Source organism: Melitaea cinxia, chromosome 16 (genome assembly GCF_905220565.1).
Source record: "Melitaea cinxia chromosome 16, ilMelCinx1.1, whole genome shotgun sequence".
Lineage (NCBI taxonomy): Eukaryota > Metazoa > Arthropoda > Insecta > Lepidoptera > Nymphalidae > Melitaea > Melitaea cinxia.
Genome location: NC_059409.1, coordinates 7015477 through 7042159, shown reverse-complemented (window position 1 = coordinate 7042159; position 26683 = coordinate 7015477). Strand labels below are relative to the sequence as shown.

The 26683-nt window shown below is 35.4% G+C and overlaps 3 protein-coding genes across 3 annotated transcripts; 2 read left to right on the top strand and 1 right to left on the bottom strand.

Annotated features, from left to right (window-relative positions):
* Window positions 1-2339: 2339 nt before the first annotated feature.
* LOC123661241 lies at window positions 2340-3463 on the top strand. Its single transcript, XM_045596228.1, has 2 exons — window positions 2340-2677; window positions 2754-3463. Exons 1-2 carry the CDS (start codon window positions 2340-2342, stop codon window positions 3238-3240), a joined length of 825 nt encoding a protein of 274 aa, XP_045452184.1. The 3' UTR covers window positions 3241-3463.
* Window positions 3464-7096: 3633 nt separating this feature from the next.
* Window positions 7097-23199, top strand: LOC123660849 (xaa-Pro dipeptidase). The gene is made up of 11 exons (XM_045595878.1): window positions 7097-7267; window positions 7532-7723; window positions 10414-10465; window positions 11283-11319; window positions 12552-12627; window positions 13811-14004; window positions 15629-15763; window positions 16525-16639; window positions 17094-17285; window positions 18842-18993; window positions 23083-23199. The coding sequence occupies exons 1-11, from the start codon at window positions 7097-7099 to the stop codon at window positions 23129-23131; spliced, it is 1365 nt and encodes a 454-aa protein (XP_045451834.1). The 3' UTR covers window positions 23132-23199.
* Window positions 23200-23316: 117 nt separating this feature from the next.
* On the bottom strand, window positions 23317-25848 carry LOC123661100 (ankyrin repeat and SOCS box protein 3-like). The gene is made up of 3 exons (XM_045596100.1): window positions 24691-25848; window positions 24168-24389; window positions 23317-23726 (listed from the first exon to the last, which is right to left on the bottom strand). Exons 1-3 carry the CDS (start codon window positions 25846-25848, stop codon window positions 23505-23507), a joined length of 1602 nt encoding a protein of 533 aa, XP_045452056.1. The 3' UTR covers window positions 23317-23504.
* Window positions 25849-26683: the final 835 nt, after the last annotated feature.

Genomic DNA, 26683 nt, shown 5'->3' with positions numbered 1-26683 from the left:
CAATCGATACCGAAGCCAAAAATATAGTTTTTAGAATTTTTGTCTGTTTTTCTGTTTGTCTGTTTGTCTGTATGTTTGTATGTATGTCCGGGATAAACTCAAAAAGTACCGCATGGATTTACTTCAAATTTGGCACGAATATTATTAAGAAGTCGGATCAACATATAGGCTACATATTATCATGCTATCACCTACCGGGAACGAGCAGTGAACCTTTATTTCCTCAACACATTCTGTAACAACGTGTAATCTAACGACGCATATTTGAATGTTGTTGTTATTATGTTAATAACCATGCTATATAAGCTAGCTTCACACTATGAAAATCACGCAATATAAGTAACTAAGCCGATAAATATAATTAAATGAATATAAGTAGACAAGACAATTTTAAAGCAGCGCCATCTATGAGCTTTTTCTGTAGATATGAAATGTAAAGAAGAAACGGGTAAATGAATGTTATTTTAAAAGGTTTTTATAGGTATTTTTGGTGCTGTATAGCGTTCACGCAGACGAAGTCACGGGCAGCAGCTAGTATTAAAATAAAATAAAAACATTTCCAAAAAAATCGCATCGTTTAGTGTGGAGGCGAATGCGAATATAGAAAAATCGCGAATATTCGCGACTGCAAATGTGCTATTGTGAACATGCGTACATCACTAGCTCATACATATTCGTATCGCCATATCAATATTATCGGTTTCCCACATCCTCTTCCTGTCCCAAACTCCTCCGTCCTATATGGATATGTCCCGCCCTATAAATGTTCAATGTTTGTTAATGTTGGTGTGTAGTCTTTACTGTATATTTTTGTGTAATTATTATGAAATAAATAAAAGTAAGTTGTAAATAAACCATGTCTCAGTCCTAGTATAATTAGTTTGTAATAGTTAATTACTAATAGCTGTAGCCTTAGTTTAACATTAAATGTTTGTGTTGTTTTAAGTTAAAGTGTAACAATGATAGTCTGACTATTTTGCCTGTTTTTAAAATTAAATTGAGTCTGTTATGTCTCAACCGCACCGACCAATCTACTTCGCCTACCCCACCCCAGCCCGCAAAATAATGATATTTGTAATAAAAAAAATACTAATTGATAGATTTTGAATTGCTCAATTCAACTACGTTGTCCTTTTAAATTGCTCACCTCAAATTATATAATTAAAAATCAAAAATTAAAAAAAAACAAATATTTTCAAACTCCTATATCTTTTGATGTATACAATATTTTAAATTGCTCAACGTGTTAAAACCCTGCTGAAGTTGCATTTATAATTGCTCAAGTACAGATTTGAACAGCTCCACTTTCCTTAATTTTTAAATATATATAAATTGTTTGAACAAATAAAATAATGATATTTGTAAAAAAAAATACTAATCGATACATTTTCAATAGCTCAATTCGACTACGTTATCCTTTTAAATTGCTCACCTCAAATTATTTAATTATAAATTTAAAAAGTCGTTGAAAAATATTCTTTTATCAATATTTTCAAACTCCTGTATCTTTTGATGTATACAATATTTTAAATTACTCAACGTGTTAAAACCCTGCTGAAGTTGCATTTATAATTGCTCAATTACAGATTTGAACAGCTCCACTTTCCTTAATTTTTAAATAAATATATAAAGTTGGAACAAATTTAACGTTTATATCGATAAAGTGAGCGCTGCAGATGCGCATAGACATTGATGGGAAGCCAAAAAAATTGCGGATATTCGTAATAAAAAGATGCTAATCGTTCGATTTTCAATTGCTCAATTCAACTACGTTGGCCTTTTAAATTGCTCACTTCAAATTATTTAATTAAAAATCAAAAAAGTCGTTGAAAAAAATTCATTTATCAATATTTTCAAACTCCTATATCTTTTGATGTATACAATATTTTAAATTGCTCAACGTGTTAAAACCCTGCTGAAGTTGCATTTATAATTGCTCAAATACAGTTTTGAAGAACTCCGCTTTCCTTAATTTTTAAATAAATATAAATAGTTTGAACAAATTTATCGTTTATATCATAACCTTTAACTGACGTGGTATACGTCTCACAGACGTAACTATTTTTATCATAACAATATTTTTCAAAATAAGCGACGCACGGCGCTACGTCTCCCGCTACCTTCCTATCCCGCCGTCTTTTTGTCGCCAGACACGGCCGCGAGCGCACCGAGTGTACAGGTGTTCACGAAGGAGCAATCGCCGTCTCACAGACGTAAGTACGGTGTTTATGTACAATTACTTAGCATGTCTCTTAGTCGTTACATCTGTGTTTACGTAGGTAACCACATAGTGTCTCGTTGACATGACGTCGGTTTTAAGTTTTATTCAATTTCGCAGAATGGCTAGAAATAGAAAATCTACACCAACGACAATGCCACAAACGCCTAGGCTAGCTAGGAGTATGACAACGAAACGGAAAGAAACCGCAGTTATTGAAAGTTCTGTTTTTCCGCCGCCACGAAGACCTCGTATAAGTAACAGGCCTTTAAAAGACACAGAGATATACAAAAACCTCGTGTCTGAAAGTGATGACAACTGCAGTAATTTTGACGACGACGTGGACGATCCTGATTTTGTTCTGGAAAGCAATCACAACACGGAATCTGAACAATCCGAAGACGACGAGAATCAAGCCGTGAATCACGATGTAAATGAGGGTCGCCAGGAAGAAATCAGGTAAATGTTTCGTTTGTGTGTGTGTTCATCAATCACATTATACCTACTTACTATATATTTCATACATTTATTTAAGTTTAGACCACGAACATGAAGAAAATACAAGTGAAATAGAAATTGAAGGAAGTCATAACGGCAATGGACAGAATGAAGAACAGGATAGCAACAAACCAGTCAGACAAGAACAGTGTAATGAAGATAGCGGTATCAATTCTTATGTGCTTTACAATAAATGCACAAATAAAGTTAATATGAGACGTGGCCCTTTTCTACTATCACTTGCTAGAGAATTAGTTCTGCCAGAAATGAAATTACGTGTGTATAATGACAGAATCCCCCGTGAACTTCGGCTAACTATAGAGCGTGTTATTAGACCAACCGACATGCTTGAACCTCCGTCTCCAAAAGGCCAAGCTAATTCAGATCCCAGAACGCGGAAGACGTGTGCAATTTGTCCAAGTCGCCTAAAAAGAAGGACAAAGTATTATTGCTATCAATGCAAAAAGCCAATGTGTCTTACTTGCTGTCTTCAAATATGCAATGACTGTATACTACAACGTTGAAAATGTACCAAATATGTGTCTTGTAAATTTTTTTATTATTGAAGGAAGACTAATTACTTTTGTTCTTTTTTAATTATAGTACAAAGAAGTAACGATTTTTTAAGTTCATTTTTTGATTGATGAGTAGATTTTTTTTAAAAAAGAGACTGAATAAAGTTCCTAAATTTAGCTAAGCAATTATTGTGTATTCATGAATAAATGTTGATTATTTTTAAAATAAGAATGGTAGTTTTATTTTGTCTGTAATAAATTCACCTAAAACATGTATCAATTAATTTGTAAAACCCTTACAGTACAGTATTGTTTAATTTATTTAATTTAATTTCAATTTAATTTTTTACGTCTATGAGACGGTACCGCGGCGTTAGAGTCACATTTAGACCAGGTCGTCAGCCAAAGGATAAGACAGGTGTACGCTGCGCGTGCGCATAGACAATGATGCGAAGCCAAAAAATTGCGGATATTCGTAATAAAAAAGATACTAATCGATAGATTTTCAATAGCTCAATTCAACTACGTTGTCCTTTTAAATTGCTCACCTCAAATTATTTAATTAAAAATCAAAAAAGTCGTTGAAAAAAATTCATTTATCAATATTTTCAAACTCCTATATCTTTTGATGTATACAATATTTTAAATTGCTCAACGTGTTAAAACCCTGCTGAAGTTGCATTCATAATTGCTCAAGTACAGATTTGAACAGCTCCACTTTCCTTAATTTTTAAATAAATATATAAAGTTGGAACAAATTTAACGTTTATATCGATAAAGTGAGCGTTGCAGATGCGCATAGACAATGATGGGAAGCCAAAAAAATTGCGGATATTCGTAATAAAAAGATGCTAATCGTTCGATTTTCAATAGCTCAATTCAACTACGTTGGCCTTTTAAATTGCTCACTTCAAATTATTTAATTAAAAATCAAAAAAGTCGTTGAAAAAAATTCATTTATCAATATTTTCAAACTCCTATATCTTTTGATGTATAAAATATTTTAAATTGCTCAACGTGTTAAAGAACTGCTCAAGTTGCATTTATAATTGCTCAAGTACAGTTTGGAACAGCCCCACTTTTTTGGCAGGCAGATTTCATACTTTCCTCGTATAATTAAAATAATTACCTACTTTTATTAGTTATCAGGATTCACATACATTGTTAAAGTAACATTACTTTCCACTGTTATCCTCAATTGCCGGTTGCTTCTATTAAATAGTTTAAGGTGAGCAATTTAAAAGGCCAACGTAGTTGAATTGAGCTATTGAAAATCTATCGATTAGTATCTTTTTTATTACGAATATCCGCAATTTTTTTGCTTCGCATCATTGTCTATGCGTACGCGCAGCGTACACCTGTCTTATGATATAAACGATAAATTTGTACAAACTATTTATATTTATTTAAAAATTAAGTAAAGTGTGGCTGTTCCAAACTGTACTTGAGCAATTATAAATGCAACTTGAGCAGTTCTTTAACACTTTGAGCAATTTAAAATATTGTATACATCAAAAGATATAGGAGTTTGAAAATATTGATAAAAGAATATTTTTCAACGACTTTTTTGATTTGTAATTAAATAATTTGAGGTGAGCAATTTAAAAGGACAACGTAGTTGAATTGAGCTATTGAAAATCGAACGATTAGCATCTTTTAATTACGAATATTCGCAATTTTTTTGGCTTCCCATCATTGTCTATGCGCACGCGCAGCGTACACCTGTCTTATGATATAAACGATAAATTTGTTCAAACTATTTATATTTATTTAAAAATTAAGGAAAGTGGAGCTGTTCAAATCTGTACTTGAGCAATTATAAATGCAACTTCAGCAGGGTTTTAACACGTTGAGCAATTTAAAATATTGTATACGTCAAAAGATATAGGAGTTTGAAAATATTGATAAATGAATTTTTTTCAACGACTTTTTTGATTTTTAATTAAATAATTTGAAGTGAGCAATTTAAAAGGCCAACGTAGTTGAATTGAGCAATTGAAAATCGAACGATTAGCATCTTTTTATTACGAATATCCGCAATTTTTTTGGCTTCCCATCAATGTCTATGCGCATCTGCAGCGCTCACTTTATCGATATAAACGTTAAATTTGTTCCAACTTTATATATTTATTTAAAAATTAAGGAAAGTGGAGCTGTTCAAATCTGTAATTGAGCAATTATAAATGCAACTTCAGCAGGGTTTTAACACGTTGAGTAATTTAAAATATTGTATACATCAAAAGATACAGGAGTTTGAAAATATTGATAAAAGAATATTTTTCAACGACTTTTTTAATTTATAATTAAATAATTTGAGGTGAGCAATTTAAAAGGATAACGTAGTCGAATTGAGCTATTGAAAATGTATCGATTAGTATTTTTTTTTTTTACAAATATCAATATTTTATTTGTGCAAACTATTTATATTTATTTAAAAATTAAGGGAAGTGGATCTGTTCCAAACTATACTTGAGCAATTATAAATGCAACTTGAGCAGTTTTTTAACACTTTGAGCAATTTAAAATATTGTATACATCGAAAGATATAGGAGTTTGAAAATATTTGATTTTTTTTTTTAATTTTGATTTTTAATTATATAATTTGAGGTGAGCAATTTAAAAGGACAACGTAGTTGAATTGAGCAATTCAAAATCTATCAATTAGTATTTTTTTTATTACAAATATCATTATTTTGCGGGCTGGGGTGGGGTAGGTTCTACTTCGTGTTTTCTCCACTCTACTCTACGTAACGTAACATTGGCGGAATCAACCGTGCTCCACTATAGTCGTCACAAAATAAAAGGCCCGATTTGACATTTGACAAATACCTTAGAACGTAACTTGGTACGAAACTGTAAGAAACAATAAAAGAGTTATTAATAACATAAAGTGATTTTAAAAAATAAGTACTTTTTGGCGCGTTAAATAATATGATAGGATATATGGCGTATATTCTTTCCGCGCTTACTTTATGAAATTTTTTATTATTACGAAACGTCTCAAAAACAGTTACGCTCTAAAGTCTTTGTTTTTAATACTAGTGCTGTAACTAATTAATTACTGAATTTCACCAGCTTCATTCGACTTTAATCGTAATTAAATATTGTGTAGAGATCTTTACTGAATAAGAAGAGCTTGGCGCTCAAAGTCGTAAATAAAATTTTGATTTGGCTAATAAACTGTGATAAAATCCAGAAAAAAAATGTTTCAATATATGATTAAAATTCGTGTAAACATTTGTACACAACAATTGTATCACTTCAGATTACCTACAATATTAAAGTTTAACTTAAATTTCTCATCAAAATTTTAATCAAATGCACTTTACATTACATAATCAAATCGATCAAATACTTAAACAAACTTGAATCGATTTATCGTGAGTATCTAATACCGAGTCGTACAGCTACTTCGCTATTTACGTCCGATTGATAGATGTCAAAATGGGTTGAAAATGGGGACTATTATTTGTGTATTATTTTGTGACGACTATAGCCTAGGCTCAAGTAGACTATAGCAGAGCATAACGATAGCACAACTGAGCGAGCTATTAAATTTTAATGATTAAACCAATCAATTAATATTCGTATCGGACTTCAATTTTTGTTATTTTTTTATTTATATGATATACTTTTAATAAAAATAAAGATATCACAGGTATCTTAAATAATAAAAAAAATTTCAACAAAAATAAAAAGGTATTGTATTTTTATCAATTCGACCGTATTTGAATAATATCTCTAATCATATATTATATCTAACTATATTTAAAGATAAAGAATATCAAATACGAATTATCTTTACGATAGAAGATATATATATAATTTTTCCACAAAATATAACTTTATTACATGATTAGCAAAGATGGTCGAATCATGGTCAATGGGTCCCGGTACCTTAGAAGTTCCTCTTTCGCTTTTTGCAAAGAACAGACAAAGGCTTGCAGAAAAACTACAAAGTGGACAAGTCATTATATTACAAGGTGGTGACAGCATAAGCCACTATGACACGGATGTAGAATATGTTTTCAGACAGGTAAACTAGCTAATTCTTTTACTGAAAATTTTGATAACTATTATTTGGCGTAATTAAATTACTTATCTACTTCGTAGTCAATAATTTTGTCCCTCCTTACAAATAGTTTGGCAAAACACATGAGTTCACGTTATTTTTGGCGTAAACTTGTGGAGGCCTATGTCCAGCAGTGGACTGTATAGGCTGTAATGATTACAAATAGTTTATTGTTTTTAATGTCTAATATATGTTGATATTTCAATGATTTTTAATTAAAATTTCTAGGAAGCATATTTTACCTGGTTGTGTGGTGTTCGTGAGCCAGGTTGTTACTTTGCTTTGGATGTAAGAACTGGAAAGGCACATTTGTTTGTACCACGTCTACCAGAAGAATATGAAGTATGGATGGGTAAATTACTTTCCCTATCGGAGTTTAAGAAATTATATGCAGTGGATGAAGTACATTACGTTGATGAGGTATAGTTACCTTTTATATCTTTACTCTGTATTCTGTTTAACTGTGATGCTTATATAGATATGAATATACTATTAAATAAAAATTGACCAATATGATGTCCTACCTAAGTTGATGCACCTAAAATAACTTAGAGAATAAATAATATTTTGTACATTAGTTCTTGTATAAATCTAATTGAATAAATTATAATGATTTTGAGTTTAGATTTAATAAATTATTTTATGAAATAGTTCAATGATGAGGCATACCTTTGATCCCGTAGCCAAAATATGATCATTGTTGTTAAGATAAATATCTTAATGGCAAAAAATGGCGTAAATGGCAAGTTTTTATTCTTAGTAAGTTAGTGTATAAGTTATAACATACTATAGAAATAAATTCTGTGCTTTGACCTTGGTCAGAAGTTAGCTACTAGTGGTTACAGACAGACAGATAATAATACTTGCATTACATTTATTGCAATAACTAATTGCGTGTTATTGTTACCAAAACAATAAGTAAAAAGTTTGTACAGCTAAAAATTGTATGTTGTGTTGCAAATTTTAATGTACACACACACTTTGTACTTGCCTTTGGAAGGAAACTCTTTGGTTGAAGAATAATAAATTGGTTATACAAAACTATATTTAAAGGAAATGTGGTCTTTAATATTTTTGTTATTAGTTTATTTTATTCATTGGAATTTTTATCAAGCATAATAAAAAAGATGCGGCACTTTCCACCAACAAAGACAACGAAGCAGACCAAACTTTCTCCCGAAGCCTTGGATCTGATGCGGCAGAGGCGCGAGTTGCAGGCTGCTTCGCCAGAACCGAGGGCTCTTTCCAAGAGGATACGGAAACTTGTACGCCGAGACCTCCGCTGCTCAAATACGAGAGAGATTGCTACTCTGATTGAGCAGAATAGGGGGTCCAAAGTTTTCCAAAGACCATTGGGAAGAAGCCTTCTTGCGAAGTTCAAAACAGCGAATGGCAGCACCGTCTATTCTCGCCCTCAGATCCGAGAAGAGGTTGAAAATTTTTATGGACAGCTGTACTCGTCAAGCGCACGCAAGCCTGCGACTTGGTACACTGAAGATCCACGAGCTCCATTGTTGCGTCATTATTGGGAGAGTATCCCAGACTTCGAAGAGGACGAGATTAGTGCAGCGCTCGGGCAGCATAAAAACGGGAGGGTCCCGGGGGATGACGGAGTTACCAATGAGCTCCTTAAAGCCGCAAGACAACCTGTCCTAAAATCCTTGGCAAGACTCTTTAACGCCATCATCCACCGCGGTACCACGCCGAAAGCGTGATCCAGAAGTGTGGTGATGCTGTTCTTTAAGATAGTCTCTGTTGAAAAATTACAGACCGATCTCACTTCTGAGCCACGTCTATAAGCTGTTTTTGAGGGTTGTTACGAATCGTCTCGCCAGAATACTCGACGAATTCCAACCACCAGAGCAGACTGGGTTTCGAAATGGCAACAGCACCGTGTACTACATCCATACTGTTCGGCAGATTATTCAAAAGACAGAAGAATATAATCAACCGCTGTGTATGGCATTTGTGGACTTCGACTCTGTTGAGACCTGGGCTGTCCTGGACTCTCTGTAGAGATGTCATATCGACTGGCAATCTATCGAGATACTGAAATGTATATACGACGCGGTGACGATGACCGCTCATGTCCAGGACCAGAGAACAGAGCCTATTTCCCTTCGGCGTGGGGTAAGACAGGGAGATGTAATATCACCGAAACTGTTTACCACTGCGCTGGAGGATGTCTTAAAGACCTTAGATTGGGGAGAACGAGGCATTAACCTCAACGGTGAATTCATCTCTCACCTTTGTTTCGCCGACGATATTATCATCTTTGCGGAGATGTTGGATGAGTTAGGCCACATGCTGGCCTGCCTAAACGAGTCCTCCCAGTGTGTCGGTCTCTGTATGAACTTGGACAAAACGAAAGTTATGTTTGACAACCAAGTCATACCGAGACCGTTATCGGTCGATGGTACCCTTCTCGAAGTTGTTCAGGATTATATTTACCTAGGCCATACTATCCAACTACACCGCAACATCTTCGAGAAGGAGGCCGACAGGAGGATTCGGTTGGGCTGGGCGGCGTTTGGCAGGTTTCGTCGAGTCTTCACTTCGAAGATTCGCGATGCTTGAAGACAAAACTCTTCGAGAAATGCGTCCTGCCTGTGTTAACATACGGAGCCGAGACGTGGACACTGACGAAGGGACTAGTACACAAATTTAAAGTCGCTCAACGTGCAATGGAACGGGCTATGAAGATAGGATTAGAAATGAGACTATCGGCGAGAGAACGAAAGTAATCGACATAGCCCACAGAATTAGCAAGTTGAAGTGGCAGTGGGCTGGCCATCTGTGTCATAGACGGGTCCTGGAGTGGAGACCACGTCTTGGCAAACGCAGTGTGGGACGTCCTCCGGCCCGTTGGACCGGCGATCTACTTAAGATTTCCGGTGTAGGCTGGATGAGGATTGCGGAAAACCGGGATGTCTGGCGCGAACTTGGGGAGGCCCATGTCCAGCAGTGGACTGCCATAGGCTGAAGTGAGTTGCAAAATGAGATCACTCTACTTGTTAAATATTATTTTGATTTATTGTTAAACAAGTAAATGTAAGTGGGAAAATAACTAGATAAATTGATGAATAAATATTAAAATTAATTATTTTCAGATTGCAGATATACTGAAATCATTAAAACCTGATGTGTTGCTCACCTTGGTAAGTGTATTTTTTATATTTCAATAACTTTAATTATTGTGTAATCTATTTAAATATATAATAATAATAATATATTGCACACCAAAATATGAACAAACAGTAGTAACAAAAAAAAGGTGTAACTATATATTTATGAGATTAAGAATAGTATTGTATTATTAATTATCATAACTTAAAGTTTTTTAATTTTCTATTGGAAAATTCTTTACAGAAGTTATCGTGTGTACAGTTTAAAAAAAAAAATTGGATTAAGACTAATTTTTAAAAATTTATACTTGTCGACCTATTTTGAAAAATGTATAATGGTAGGAGTGACCTCAATTCGGTTTCATTCACTTTTTATTCATTTTTTAAGAATAAAAAAAGAGGTTAAAAGAATTTTTTATTAATTTAGAGTGGACCGAATACAGACAGTGGCCTTACTGCTAAAGAGGCAGTGTTTGCCGGTATAGATGAGTAAGTTTTTTATTATATGTATGTATATTTTATAAGTAAAATTTTAAGAATGAAAAATAATTTATAAATGGTGATTTGTTAAATATATTCTACTTGTGACTATGTTGGTTTAATTGAAAAAATATAAAATATCTTTTTGTTTTATGCAATGAGACAAAGGTTTTTTTTTTATATTATTTAGTAAAATATATTTAATAGTTTAGTAAAGAAACTCTTTTTGTTAAAAATTACACTTTTATCCAGTGTACTAATGTTGATAAAAAATTCTATTGTATAATTGTACAGATAATTATTTCCATTTTATACACACTGTTCTCACAATAAATTAAGATAAAATAATTGATGATGTTATTTCAGATTCAATGTGAATAATGAAATATTATTCCCTATCATTGCTGAATTGTAAGTACCTATTATTATCCTTAATAAACATATATTTATCTTTTCAATGTTCTGTTAAAATAGAAACATAAATACATCTTTTCGATAGAATGTTTTAAATAATTTTTTATTTTTATATTTTTTACCTGAGAAATCCATCATAGGGCTCTATACGCCCACCCCTTTTGTGTTTGACTACAGAGAAAAAAGATGTGTTTATTTTTTGTTAAAAAAAATAAAAATAAATAAATATAACTTTAATAGTATTAAATTTTAGAAATACATGGGGGTGAAATTTTTATGGTCTTTGCTTTTTTATAATCAATTTTGTAAAAAGAAATAGTTAAACAGAATTATACACACTGAGGTTCATATATCATCCGCGTATTTTATGTAAGAAAATGTATAAAACAATGCTAATTCTATTTGTAGGTGTGTTTATAATGGACAGCTTAATCTTTTTCTTCACCTTATCAGGAATGTTTCTTATGTCGATTGTGAATTCTTATCAGTTGATTACAACATTCAAGAAGTTATCAATGTCATCATAAAGAAAATATTGATTTGATAAACAAATGTATGAAGATAATTTTTTTCACCTATTGGTATGGATTTTAACAAAAAAACAATTATATACAACAAATAAAATCTCTGGTATAAAACTAATTACAGAAAATAAACCGCAATATTTGCCAAAATATTTTTAGTAATTTTGTTTTAAGCTATAAATATTTTTCATATTTAGTAAGCATAGGTACTATTATGAATATTGTTATGCATATATTTTTTCCCTCGACATAAAAAGGGGCATGTCATAAGTTTCTGGGTCTGCCTATAGCATCGTAGCGTTTAAACGAACATATAGATTGTGATGTAGTTTCTTTTTTTTTCCAAAGCTGACGTAATCGAGAAGGTTCTTACCTATAATTCGTGAAGACCTTTTCACGTGTTTCAAGGTCATTAGCTCTTTTTTTATAAACCGTGCTCATATACATATCATACATGCGTAATAGTTATTTTATTTCCAACCATAATTATGTATAACCTGATATTTGACACACCCATGTATGTATTGTTGTTTGTTTTTTCTGTGCAATTTTTTTTTATTTTTTATTTTTCTATTCGTAAGAAACCTATTAAAAAAGTATTTTAGAGAACACAACTAAAACAGTCGAATTGGTTGAGCCATTCTCCTGTTTTATTTATATAGAAGCAGTATATAACGTAATATTTACAATAAATAATTGTTACAGGCGAGTTATTAAGACTCCAGAGGAGATTGAAGTTATGCGATATGTTTGCAAAGTATCATCTGATGCCCATAAGCAGGTATATATATATATATATTTTGTTCTATATATTAATATTTTTTTTTATTGGTATTTATATGTATGATAAATTTTGACACACATAATTATTTTTGTTTTGGTTGAATATTGACTAGTGTAGCCTAACCAAATAAAAAGTACAGAAACAAACAATTGTTGCCAAATATAAAAGAAAATTAGTTTAATTTAAAATTAATTAGTAGTTAGACGTGTGAATTTCGAGTATTTGTTATTATCAGTAACCTGTACATAATCTATGTAAATAGTTAAAAACATTGATAAGTTGAATGAGCTTGAAATGACTTTAAGTAATAAAGTCTTAATCAAATGACATTCATTACTCGACATTGAGTATTGTATACTCTGGTGAAAATATTTGTTTGAATTTTTTTATTTAAAGGATACATAACTACAATACCCCATAAGCAAGGACAAACCCCAGACCACGGCCAACACCTATATATCATATACAAATGTTTCCATGGGATCTTATTTGGTATTTATACCTCTTAGGGACGTTTTCTTATTGCCGGTACAGGCAGAAAAAGACATAAGAATAAGTGTATTTTTTTAAATACAAATTGGTCTAAAAAGCCCACCTGATGCTAATCGGTCACCGTAGCCTACAACACCCAAAAGATCGCAACCAGGAGCTTGGGCCACTTTACTCACCACAGGAACACGACACTACTTAATAGCAGTGTTATTTAGGTGTCTTCTTTTAGCTTCCCCAGTCATTCAGTCAGTAGTTCCCCAGATATATTGTACTGCGCCCTACCTCAATCAAAATAGATTATATTAATGATAAAGCTGTGTGGATTTAGTGACACTATATTTAATGCAATATCCCAGAGAACACATGACGTAAAAATTACGTAAATGGGATATAAATGTGACATAAAACACTAATTTTATATCGTTTTGATATTACATTTACTTAAATTGATGTTATATTTTCACTGGGATGTTACTAATTTTAAATATATTAAAGCACAATTTTTTAAAGAAAAACCTTGGCGTTTCTTGCCAATTCTACTCTGAAGATTGAATAAAATTCCAGATCCGGTAGCTAAACTTTAAACGATATAAAAAAACTATAAAATGACGATCCGAAGGTGGTTTTAAACCTATTCGAATAAAGTTAATTTTGATAATATTTATATAGAATGCTTCGTCATTCAAAGGTGATGTTGTTCACCCGGCCCGGTCTCATAGAGTACCAGTGTGAGTCTGTGTTCCTGGACCACTGCTACCGCGTGGGTGGCTGTCGACACGTGTCATACACGTGCATCTGCGGCTCGGGACACAACGGCGCCACGCTGCACTACGGACACGCAGCTGCGCCTAATGCCAAGATGATACACGATGGAGATATGTGGTGAGAACTTTATGAATCCTCACGGCGCCGGCGTCACACTCGCTGGCCTTGACCACCGCTTCGGCCACCATTTCCTTTGTAACATAGTCGTCCAGTCCAGAGACCCGAAGACTTGCGAGCTTCATGGGCAGGACGACCCTCGCCATGCTATTAAACACTCGCTCTAGCACCTCCGCCAGACGATTCGCGACGTCCAGGATCTGCCCCATCGCCTTCTTTAAGATCCTGGCTCCTATGGCGATACGCCGGACACTCGGTCCCTCCTTTATATTTAGGTCCTGCAGGTTGATCGTATCCACAATATAATAGAGGAGGTAACTGTCTTTGGCTACCCTTTTCTCTGCGTACGCCTTCAATGTGATCATCACTTATAGGTCGTCGGGGGTCGCCAGCCTGGGCTTTTAGGACCTCTTCTTCTTGTCTCTGCTTCGGTTGCTGTGCGACTGCTCTAGCAGTAGTTGCAACCGGCGCGGGAGTCTTAATCTTTTTCGCCTTTTTCGGCTTCTTGACGACGGTTACCCATTCGCCCTTGCTAGTTTCCGGAGCCGTCGGAGCGCCCTCTGCCGTGATCTCAGGCACTGTGGCAGATTGAGCCCTGCGCGCCTTCTGCTTGCCGCGTAAGAGAGCAGGCGTTAGCTGCATCGTTTCAGTAATCCTGTCCACTGCCAGTGGCGGACAGAGCGTCCTGGATGGTGACAGTCTCTCCTCAATGTTCGCGAGATGGGCGTCCATCATACACCCTACCTTCACCATAACAGACGCCAGCATTCATTACTCACTGGGAGGCACTGACACAGGGGCCTTGATCACCCGCGCGATGTTCTCCCTCCGAAGTTCCTCTATATGACTCTTCAATTCGTCCAGATCTCTTCTCAGACAGGTGTTCTCCTGTTAGAGCTTTTTCACCTCTTCCGAGGATGTGAGCACTTTGACTGCTGCTGTAATAGAGACCGCCGCGTCTTTCGAAGACCTTTTCGCCACGTGTAAGATAAGGCCGACGTCCTAAGCAACTTATACGCTCAGGATGTCGACGGTGTGGACGTCGCCTATATCAAGGCCTATCACCCGGTGGCCTATCATAAGGATGTCTATTTATTATTATTCTAAAACATTCCAAATTCTAAACTCTACCGATTTTTTTTAAAGCTTCGTATTTTATATAAAATTTTGAGAACCACTGGCAGTAGGCAAAAAGGTCATTGTACGAAATTCTTAGTGCTCCGCGTCCGCGCTATAGCAAACAAGCAAATATCTAAAAAGTTAAAGTGCCTACCTTTCGTAGCTTAGAATGTCCTCGAACTAGTTGAAAGCCTCGTTTACAAGCACGAGGTGCGATCATGACTAGGATGAGACTTTGTGTAGCGATATAGTATTCTTTTAGTGTTTCACCTTCCACGTAAATCGTTAATAGTCACCCGTTGTAGATAAAAATGATGAGTAATGTGCCCCTAGCTAGCATATTATTTTTGTCTATTATCTTTTAGCATAATGACGTGATTACGTCATATAAATCGATGAACACCGGCTGCACGCACGAAAAAGTGTTAGTATATTTGTAGTACACAATTTGTTATTTACTTTACGGTATAAATATGCTTGAGTTTTCTTAATATTATTTTGGCAGTTTGTTCGACATGGGCGGGAACTACGCGGGCTACGCCGCTGATATAACTTGCTCATTTCCAGCCAACGGCAAGTTTACTGAGGACCAAAAGCTGATCTACGAAGCAGTTTTGAAAGCTAGAGATGCAGTTATAAAGTAAGTCTTTTAATAAATAGCGTGGATTTTGACTTTCTTTTTTTACCGACTTCAAAAAAAGGAGGAGGTTACTCAATTGGACCGTATATGTATATTTTTATGTATGTTCGGGGACAACTCCGTCGTTTATGAACCGATTTTGATAATTATTTTTTGTTCGAAAGGAGATATCCCTAGTTTGGTACCATGATAAGGAAACCAGCATCTGATGATGGGATCCCAGAGAAATCGAGGGAAACTCTCGAAAATCCGCATAACTTTTTACTGGGTATACCGATTTTGATGATTTTTAATTTAAGCGAAAGCCGATGTTTATCATGTGGTCACATTTAAATTTCATCGAGATCTGATTACAACTTTTGGAGTAATCTTTGATAATGCGTATTTACTTGACTATTTTTTCGTCTACCTACGTTGTATTACTTGTCGATATAATTGAAGTCGGTTTTTCTTCGTTTGCCTACAAACACAATTATTTAATTGGAAGATTGTTTAACATATTTTGAAAAAACAACTTTTTCTTAATAGGCGAAAGAATAGAATATAAATAGTGTTATTGTTTTTCATTTACCATATTATTATTAAAATGTGATAGAGTAAAATTATTATGTTTTAAATATAAGTAATTTCTTTTTAGACAGTGATTTACTTTTGAAGTTAAATAGAATTTTAGGTTTAAGAGATGGTGGCCTTGGAGAAGAATTTACATATGGTTAAAAAATTCCATTAGTCTTTAGCCTATTTTAAATGCTAAATTACAGAGAAGCAAAGCCGGAAGTTTTGTGGCCTGACATGCATTTGACGGCAAACCGCGCTATGCTCCAACATTTGAAAGAAGGAAACTTACTTAAAGGCGATGTTGAAGAAATGATCGAGGCAAGACTTTATACTAAACATTTTTATTTGTTTTGATGGTAATCCTGAACCTTTGCGTATCTATGGCTGTTTTTCAGGACAGACTTGGGTCTCAACTACAAAAAAAAAATCGGAAGTCTTAGCTGTTCTTCAGCTTAGAATTACGAATCGGTTATCCAACATCTCGGCTCTCCAAGAGTTCTGGCCACCTTACTCACCACAGGACGCAACATCACTCGAGAGCAATACTATTTGGCTGTGATTTTCTGTCAGGTAACATAGATAGATTTAACTGAGGTAGGACATAGCAGGAAATATCTTGCTTAAAACATGGAGCAGCCCGACTGGGGAAATGCCTCGACTTTACCAAATCTCACAGTTAACGATACTGCTCTCAAATAGTGTTATGTTCCCGTGGTAAGGTGGCCAGATCACATATGTTATGAGATATCTGATAAGGTGTATGTTACAATAGCATGGCGTGAACGGCGTGCTGCAGCCGCACGGGCTGGGGCACCTGCTGGGGCTGGACGTGCACGACGTGGGCGGCTACCTGCCGCACTGCCCGCCGCGCCGCGCCGGCCCGCTGGCGCGCCTGCGCACCGCCCGGCCGCTGCGGCCCGGCATGGTGCTCACCGTCGAGCCCGGCTGCTACTTCATACCCAGAGTGAGTGACTACACATAGTGGCAGCTGCGCCCGGCATGGCGCTCACCGTCGAGCCCGGCTGCTACTTCATACCCAGAGTGAGTGACTACACATAGTGGCAGCTGCGCCCGGCATGGCGCTCACCGTCGAGCCCGGCTGCTACTTCATACCCAGAGTGAGTGACTACACATAGTGGCAGCTGCGCCCGGCATGGCGCTCACCGTCGAGCCCGGCTGCTACTTCATACCCAGAGTAAGTGACTACACATAGTGGCAGCTGCGCCCGGCATGGCGCTCACCGTCGAGCCCGGCTGCTACTTCATACCCAGAGTGAGTGACTACACATAGTGGCAGCTGCGCCCGGCATGGCGCTCACCGTCGAGCCCGGCTGCTACTTCATACCCAGAGTGAGTGACTACACATAGTGGCAGCTGCGCCCGGCATGGCGCTCACCGTCGAGCCCGGCTGCTACTTCATACCCAAATTGAGTGACTACACATAGTGCCAGCTGCGCTCGGCGTGGCGCTCACCGTCGAGCCCGGCTGCTATTTCATAGCCAGATTTACTCTACTTTAGTAACCATCCATAAAATATATCACGCGAAATTCTACCATTTAAAACTCCTTGCCCTTATTAACACTCACTCACAGTATCAGTAACCTTTTGTTCTAAAAACAACTTACGTAAAATCAAAATGTTATCAATTTTAAAACTATAGAAACTTAGTATATTATGCTAGCTCGGACTACCTACTAAAAACCAGCGGTGCCTAGCATCGTCATAGTGAGGCGCCACGAGATCGCTAACGCATGCAACCGTGATGCCCAGGCGTTTGGTCCGCCTGTGCGGGTCGCCTTCGCCCATAGTGCAGTGCACTATTACTCCGGTGGCGAGTGAGAGAGAGTATATTATACTTACTGACCCGACAGACGTTGTCCTGTCTTAACTATGAATATTGAATTCGAATTGTTATAAATAATTTGAAAAAAAAAATATTCAAGTGTTAATACTAATATTCTATGATTCTATGTCAAACGTCATAAGATTACATTAAAAAAGTTTATATTGTCCAAAGCGCTAAGGTTAAATTAGAAATAATTTTATAATTCTTCTTTCGTTGGAAAGGAGATATCCCTAGTTTGGTACCATGATAAGGAAACCAGGATCTGATGATGGGATCCCGGAGAAATCGAGGGAAACTCTCGAAAAGCCGCATAACTTTTTACTGGGTGTAGAGATTTTGATGATTTTTAATTAAATCGAAAGCCGATGCTTATCATGTGGTCACATTTAAATTTCATCGAGATCTGATTACAACTTTTGGAGTAATTTTGGTAATGCGTATTTACTCGAAAAATATTTTGTCTACCTACGTTGTATTATTTCTTGTCGATATAATTGAAGGCGATTTTTCTTCGTTTGCCTGCAAACACAATTATCTTATTTTTCTCTTTCATAAGAACCTTCTGACAATAACAAACAACAAAAAAAGAATTAGTGAAATCGGTCTAGCCGATCACGCGTGATGGCATGACCAAGGGAAATAGGGATTCATTTTTATATATATGATTATTTTAGCTTTTAGACGCGGCTAAAAATAACCCACAACAGTCACGATTCTTCAACTGGGATCGAGTGAATCAGTTCAGAGGCTTTGGAGGAGTTCGTATCGAGGATGATGTACTCATCACGGAAACAGGAGTTGAAAACTTGACATTTGTACCGAGAACGTAAGTTATTATAATTTATATCTATTTAATAAAACTAAATATTCAGGGCCAATTTTACAAGTTAATGGTAAATGTTTTTATATTTTATCAGTATCTTATAAGCAAAAGTTTAGTTTCAATAGTTGCAAAAAGTAATACTTATCTAACAGAGTGCAGTTTAACGGAAAAAATGGAACTAACCTGTTGGATGCCGTTATGTGATACCTATAAAAACTTTATAAGCTATCAGTATATTTAGCTCTTAAAAACATAAGTCTTGTTTATTTGAATGTGGTAACTATAGGAGTTATCAGTCCCAGTTTGAAAATATTTCCATAAAAAAAAAATTATGAATCAATGAAGGTTATAGGCGTAAACAATAGATATATAAAACATAAAAAGAAGACTATCATAAGAAAAAAACATTTTTTTCTATTACTCGTTACATTTATTACTATTACAGTGTGTTAGTGTAATATAATACATTAATTTAAAACCATTAAAAACATATAAAGCTTTTACGAAGTGGTCTCCATTGGCTGCAATACAGTCCTTTAAACGTTGAAGCGAGTTACATGGGAATTTTTTTTACTGCCAATCGTATGGATTGTTTTAGGGACTCCAAATTATCATGGCATTTAGAGCAAGATATACTCTCTAAAACTGACCATAAACTATAATCTAGCTTCAGTCTTCAGTTCTGATGTAGTCCGGAATGTTGGTTTCTAACCAAGATTAGGTGGATCGAGCTTTATGACCCGACGCTGAATCTTGCTGAAAGGACCATTCTTGGTTATTAAACATGGTGGTGTTAAGGGGGCTTAGCTACCTCCTCAAGAATGGTATCTTGATACACTTGTTTTGATACCTTTTACACAAAAATATGGCTGTCACACCTTCATAGTTAACACCTCGCCAAAACATCACTGAAGTCGGGTAATGCCCACATTGTACTCTGTTGACTAATTGGGAAGCTTCCTTAGAGCTTTGAGCATAAAAACGGTCATTTTTTTGTAAAAATATTGAGAATGTTAACTGGTGGTCCTACTTCGTGACAAACGAGCAACTACATCACGACTCGCTCATGACAACAGTCAAACAGGAAATACTTTTCCATGCTAACACGTACAAGAAAAGAATTGGTAAAGCTTTAGATTAGGTAAAACCGAATTTCGGGACCGTGGGGGGATGGGGGGGGAGAGGGTGGGGAACGCTACCCCTGGTACCACTGTCACACCTCGGAACCCCATGGTTATGGAGATATCCATGGTTAAAGTTTTGGGGTTAGAAGAAGAATTTCGAAAGTTAGAGGAACGCTTGGCTCCGGCGCTACGGGAAGTGCAGCCCTTCCGCCCTTGCGTGCGAAAGCACGCTCACTCATGCTCCGTTCCGCAGCGGAGGCTGGTCGCCGAAGGCGACCAGCCTCAGCCGCTCCTCTACGCATTCGTTCGCGCGCTTTAGCACGGCGGGCGAGGGCTGCCCTCCCTTCGCGCCTCCGCGGCACAAAAAAAACACTCTAGGGGTAGGACAGACCAAGACCACATGGACAGTGGGGTGCTCCGATTCGGTTTTGGGTATTTTTCGAATTTCTAAACCTATATTCTAGCACGCAATGTTACTAATTTTATTAGAATATTATGTCTGACGCGTTATTTTGTTTAAAAGTGTCGATTTGTCACACAATGCAAACACTACGAGCTCAAAGGTATTATAATAGCTTTAAATTCTTCTTCTAACCTCAAAACTTTAACCATGGATATCTCCATAACCATGGGGTTTTGAGGTATGACAGTGTTACCTTGTATAGATTCCCCTACACCCTCCACCCTCCACACCCAAAAACCCCATAATTCGGTTTTTTTTGTACGGAGCATGAGTGAGCGTGCTTTCGCACGCAAGGGCTGCACTTCCCGTAGCGCCGGAGCCAAGCGTTCCTCTAACTTTCGAAATTCTTCTTCTAACCTCAAAACTTTAACCATGGATATCTCCATAACCATGGGGTTCCGAGGTGTGACAGTGGTACCAGGGGTAGCGTTTCCCATCCTCTCCCCCCCCATCCCCGCACGGTCCCGAAATTCGGTTTTACCTAATCTAGATCTTAGCCAAAGAATTAAACATCATCCGAACAGCCTGGCCAATGATTGATGGAGAAAAGCACTACGACTCGTAGATTGAAACGGAAGATGCCCCAAAACACACTTAAGTAGTAAAAAGAAAAGTTAAGTAGGATGTGACAAAGGTCCCATACCGAGCATGCCAAAAAGAATTCCACCCACCCACTGATAAATGTCCCTGTGACGACAGATTGCAGTGTAATGAGATATATTTAAAAAAAAAACCGTAAGAAAAGTACTCGTTTTCTTTTGCCTTTGACAATCTGGGTTATTTGAATTATATGTCAATTAAGTTTTCATTTCAATAAACTATGATCTGCTGTTTGGTAATGACAGTAAAGAATATAACCACCCCCTCTCTTCCCGTGGGTGTCGTAAGAGGCGACTAAGGGATACACAGTTCCACTACCACCTTGGAACTTAAAAAGCCGACCGATGGCGGAATAACCATCCAACTGTTGGCTTTGAAATACACAGGCCGAAGACGGGCAGCAGCGTCTTCGGTGGGACAAAGCCAGCCCTGCGGTCACCAAACCGCCTGCCCAGCGTGATGACTATGGGCAAAACACATGAATTCACGCCGTTTTTAGCGTTTTTTTGGGAGACCTATGTCCAGTAGTGGACTGCGATAGGCTGAAGTAAAGAAACTATGATCAACCCGTGCCTCACAAAAAATAGTTAGGAATTTCATCCAATAGACCTATTATCGGATCTACAAAGAATGACGTCAGTGGAAACTCTTTTTGACTATAACGTCAATATTTTATCATTTAATAACAACATAGTATACATTTCACTAATATTTCATCTATTGTTATCAATATTGTGACACAAAAAAAGAGCCTTTAGTTTTTAAACGAAATTTTTAAGACATTATCATTAAATCACATCAGAAAGTAATTCTATATTATGAATAAAAATATATATACATATATACAATTCATAGTGTGCGTTCACATTGCGAGCCTAGCGCGGTTGCCACGACAGGCGCGAAGTATCCAACATTATAAAACGCGCCTTTGCGTCCATAGTGTAGTGGCTAAGGTTTCAGCCTAGCACGAAGGGACTTATCGAGACAGCGCGCGTAGTTTTCAAACATTCTTATCCGCGCATTCTGTTCGCATTACGGGCTTAGTCGGGTCGCTAGTAACACATAAAAATTAAAAAATATATTATATTTCAAGTGCCAAATTGAGTTCTAAATATAATATTTAGATGCCTTAGAAAGATATATTTTTAACCGACTTCCAAAAAAGGAGGAGGTTCTATTTTCTTTTAATCGAAAGGTGGTGTGTGCCAATTGGTCCCATTTAAATTTATTTGAGATCTAACAACTACTTTTCGAGCTATATCTAATAATGCGTTTTTACTTGACGCTTTTTTCGTCGACCTGCGTTGTATTATACCGCATAACTTTCTACTGGATGTACCGATTTGAATAATTCTTTTTTTGTTAGAAAGAGGATATACCTAGTTTAGTACCATGATATGGAAACCAGGATCTGATGATGGGATCCCAGAGAAATCGAGGGAAACTCTTGAAAATCCGCAATAACTTTTTACTGGGTGTACCGATTTTGATAATTCTTTTTTTGTTGGAACGGGGATATTCCTAGTTTGGTACCATGATAAGGAAACCAGGATCTGATGATGGGATCTCAGAGAAATCGAGGGAAACTCTTGAAAATCCGCAATAACTTTTTACTGGGTGTACCGATTTTAATAATTTTTAACTTAATCGAAAGCTGATGTTTGTCATGTGGTCACATATAAATTTCATTGAGATCTGATAACTACTTTTTGAGTAATCTTTGATAACGCGCAGTTACTTGAGTATTTTTTCGTCGATCTACGTTGTATTACTCGTCGATGTAATTGAAGTCGGTTTTTTTTCGTTTGCGAGCAAACACAATTATTAAATTTTACATACCTTAGTTTTAGTTTTGCTTCATAATTTTCATGCTGTCAAAGTTTATATTTGTTTCAATTTTTTCAGAGTGAAAGAAATTGAAGATTTCATGGCGAATGGTGCAAACTTCAAATGAATACCTAAATATTAATAATCAACATTTATATTCTATATACACGAAGAAATAAATATTTAACCATAAAATTATGATTATACTAATTTAAAGTTTAATTATGTATAAATTTATTCTGTTGACTGTTAAAACAATTTACATTTATACTTATAAGTGAAATAATGTATATAATTTTAAATAAATCGCTATTTCATTTTATACACAGTTAAAAACTATATTTATAATCTTTTTATTGTGCTCCGAGTTTAAGCCCAAAGATATCGTAAATTATTTTCTAATATCGCAAGTGCAGGAATATCAAATATCACTTTTAGTCATATTTATATTATTGAGACCTTAAAATCGATTAATAATTATAAATAATAATACAAAAATTCTAAATAAAACGTAAATATTCTTGTATGTGTTGAGGTAGCTTCAGTGTTTGAAGAATACCAAGAAATTTATTTGTATTTATAAACTCATCACTTGCGCTGATAATAGTGGAGCGAATATTTTGCCGACATAAATGTTTTAAAGGTAAAACACAGCATGAAATGGTTTCTGGATTGATTCCTATTAAATCCTCGTGTATCATTGATAGCCATTTGTCTATTACCTAAAACCAACAAAATAAAAATAATACTTGTTTTTTTTTGCAAACAATCGTAAGTGTAAGCCTATAGATGTCTGCAACACTACAAGTTTCGGAAGCGCATTGCCGACCCTACCGCCGTCCCTCCCTAAGCTCTGGCCACTTTACTAACCACAGGAACATGAAACTACTTAAGAGCAGCATTATTTAGTTTAGATCTTCTATGAGGTTGAGGTACTTCCCCCATAGTCGGGCTGCTCCAGATTGTGAGCAGAATATTTTCTGCTGTGCCCTTCCTACCTCAATATTACCTCTATCATGCTGTCCTTAATATAAAATTTTACAAAACTACAGACAAGACTATTTTTTTTGGAAGAGAGCTAACACAGGTAGACTACACAAAATATTTACTAGATTTATGTGCTATATATATTAGTTCTATAATCCAAATAGACAAATTCTTACATTAGGTGAGATCCTTCCTAATAATCCAATTTGACGAATTTTTGCCAAGAGATATTCAGGATCACAGTACAGACTATATGGCAACATAACAAGTGACGTAGATGGGTCAGAAAAAATAGATGTAAAAAAAGCATCAGGTATGAATCTTCTTTTCCTATACTTTATAAAAAAACTACTATTGTAATCAACATTGCATCCATGTTCCCTTAAAATTTGAAAAACCTGAAATATTAAAAAAATATATCAATTTTATGTATTATTTTACTTCATCTGATTCAATTTTATTATCAAGACTTATTTAATAATTGAATATGAATATAATAAAAAGGTAAAGTTTGTGAGATTGTTTGTACTCCCTGGAACTACAAAATTGATTACATTATTCATTATAATTATATGTTATTGTGAGTTCCATAGGCTACATTCACTTACTGTAAAAATATTTTTTGTCATATATTAGTAATTTTTTATTATTTATTATTATTACTAAACATTTTAGCATGTCAAGAACATCTTTACTTACATCACTAAAGCACGCTGAGTGCATACAGTAATGAATGTATACAAGTGGTGGACACTCATTAACATCTATTGCATCAACTGCAAGTCCTCGCATTAGAAATAAGTAAAAGAACTGTTGAAACTTATCATGAGATTTTAGGTAAATATATTCACAAATCTTCAAATATATATTTATGGGTGCATTTGTTAGATATACTTTCGGAGACAGACCAACATGTTCTGGGTTAAAATTGAATGGTGTACTATAATTAAAAAATTCTGGACCTAAGTCAAGAATTAAAAGAGTTTCGAGTATTCCTATTTTAAAGTAGTTTTCCATACATGCAGTCAATATTATTTTATGGTCCATTTTATTGATATCAGTAACATTTAGTAAGAGTTTAAAAGTTGGTAAATGGCCCACATATAAAGCCGTTGTTAATGCTATGGCTCCATTTTTATTTTTAATATGGGGATCACCACCATTTTCTAGCAAAAATTTAACAATTTCATCATTACTCCCTTGAGCTGCTAATATAAGAGGGCTATCGCCATTTCCTGCCAATTGATTAATATCAATGACAAATGGAAAAATTATATTTACAATTTGTAAACATCCATTGTAACATGCTAAGTGAAATGCTGTAAGCTTCTGCGCATTTCTAATTTCTGGATCTGCTCCTGCATGTAGTAATGTAGCAATTACTTCATATTGTGAGCTAAGTATGGAATCATGCAATGGAGTATCACCGTCAAAATCTTGGACATCAATAATCGCTCCATAATCTACAAGCAACTGTATTAGCTCGATATTACCTTGAGAACATGCAATATGCATGGGTGTTACACCTTCATTGCTTCCATAGTTTGCTATATCAGGTGCGGCATCGAGAAGATATTTTATTGTCTTAATGGAACTCTTGAACCGACATGCAAGATAGAGTGCAGTGTGGCCTTCGTGAGTCTCTACTAATGGTCTAACGTCCTCGTTTTCTAAAATTAACTTAAGACACAGAAAACTATCATTCGCAGCAGCCTCGTGAAGGCACGTCCAACCTCGGTTATCCGTACAGTTAACATTAATTTTCTTAAGTAATCTTTTAACTGTTTTTACATTGTTATTTCTCGCAGCAACATTTAGGGAGTTAGATGTTGCCGGATTTAAAGAACTGAAATCCATTTTCTTAAATAATATAGTAATCTATTTATACCTTGTCCAACCGTTTATTTTCTTTTGATATAAATTACTTTTTTTTCGGAATAATGTACCAAAAAATTCTACAATAATGTCATACTTTATAGATGGGTAGTGGGCTAGGATGAGTATACTTGATCAATGGGTAGTGGAGTAGTGGGTAGTAAAGTGCCCTGTGCATAACAAACAACCACGGACTAATATACAGTTCTTGAGTTCAGTTTTAAAATTTATCCCCAATAGGGAAAGGCAAAGGACTAAATCCATTCAGCCTAAACAGTTCTTGAAATACGGTAAAGCGATCATTTGTTCCTCGATCAACAGTTCCTATAAATTTAATAATTAAAAAAATAAATAAATGAAAATGGTATCTATGACTCGAAGATTTATTATTTGTAACGACTTAAGTCGAAATCTTGGAATTTTATTTCAAACCAAGAGTAAGGATAAAAAAAAAAATTATCATTAAAAAACTTATCATTTACACAGACATGCTTGTGGTGAAATTTAACTTTAAAACGTGTGATTAATAAAGTTTATATCAAGAGTTATGAGCAAATGTATTTGGAAAATAACATACCTAGCTACTTATTTATTTACCAAAGTAACTAATAAATGAATAGTTAATATTTTTAAACTAAAAATATTTCATTAAATCGATTGAAAATTCTTCTAAAATAAAATTGATTATTATTTCAAATCGAATTGGTAACGTGTGAGGGCGTCACTAATTTCAAATTTTCTTGAACTGTCAAAAAGAAAAACAAATGGACATATAGTTACCGGTTTTTTGGCGTGATTTGGTGGTCGACATACGTGT

Bases quoted from the DNA above. Each gene is read 5' to 3' on its own strand.
- LOC123661100 (XM_045596100.1), bottom strand. From the start codon at position 25,848: ATGGATTTCAGTTCTTTAAATCCGGCAACATCTAACTCCCTAAATGTT. The intron at 24,390-24,690 runs GTAAGTAAAGAT...TTAATATTTCAG, and splicing joins ACTCAGCGTGCTTTAGTGAT to GTTTTTCAAATTTTAAGGGA. The intron at 23,727-24,167 runs GTAAGAATTTGT...TGTTGGTTTTAG, and splicing joins TAGGAAGGATCTCACCTAAT to GTAATAGACAAATGGCTATC.
- LOC123661241 (XM_045596228.1), top strand. From the start codon at position 2,340: ATGGCTAGAAATAGAAAATCTACACCAACGACAATGCCACAAACGCCT. The intron at 2,678-2,753 runs GTAAATGTTTCG...CATTTATTTAAG, and splicing joins GGTCGCCAGGAAGAAATCAG to TTTAGACCACGAACATGAAG.
- LOC123660849 (XM_045595878.1), top strand. From the start codon at position 7,097: ATGGTCGAATCATGGTCAATGGGTCCCGGTACCTTAGAAGTTCCTCTT. The intron at 12,628-13,810 runs GTATATATATAT...CGTCATTCAAAG, and splicing joins CATCTGATGCCCATAAGCAG to GTGATGTTGTTCACCCGGCC. The intron at 17,286-18,841 runs GTGAGTGACTAC...TGATTATTTTAG, and splicing joins GCTGCTACTTCATACCCAGA to CTTTTAGACGCGGCTAAAAA.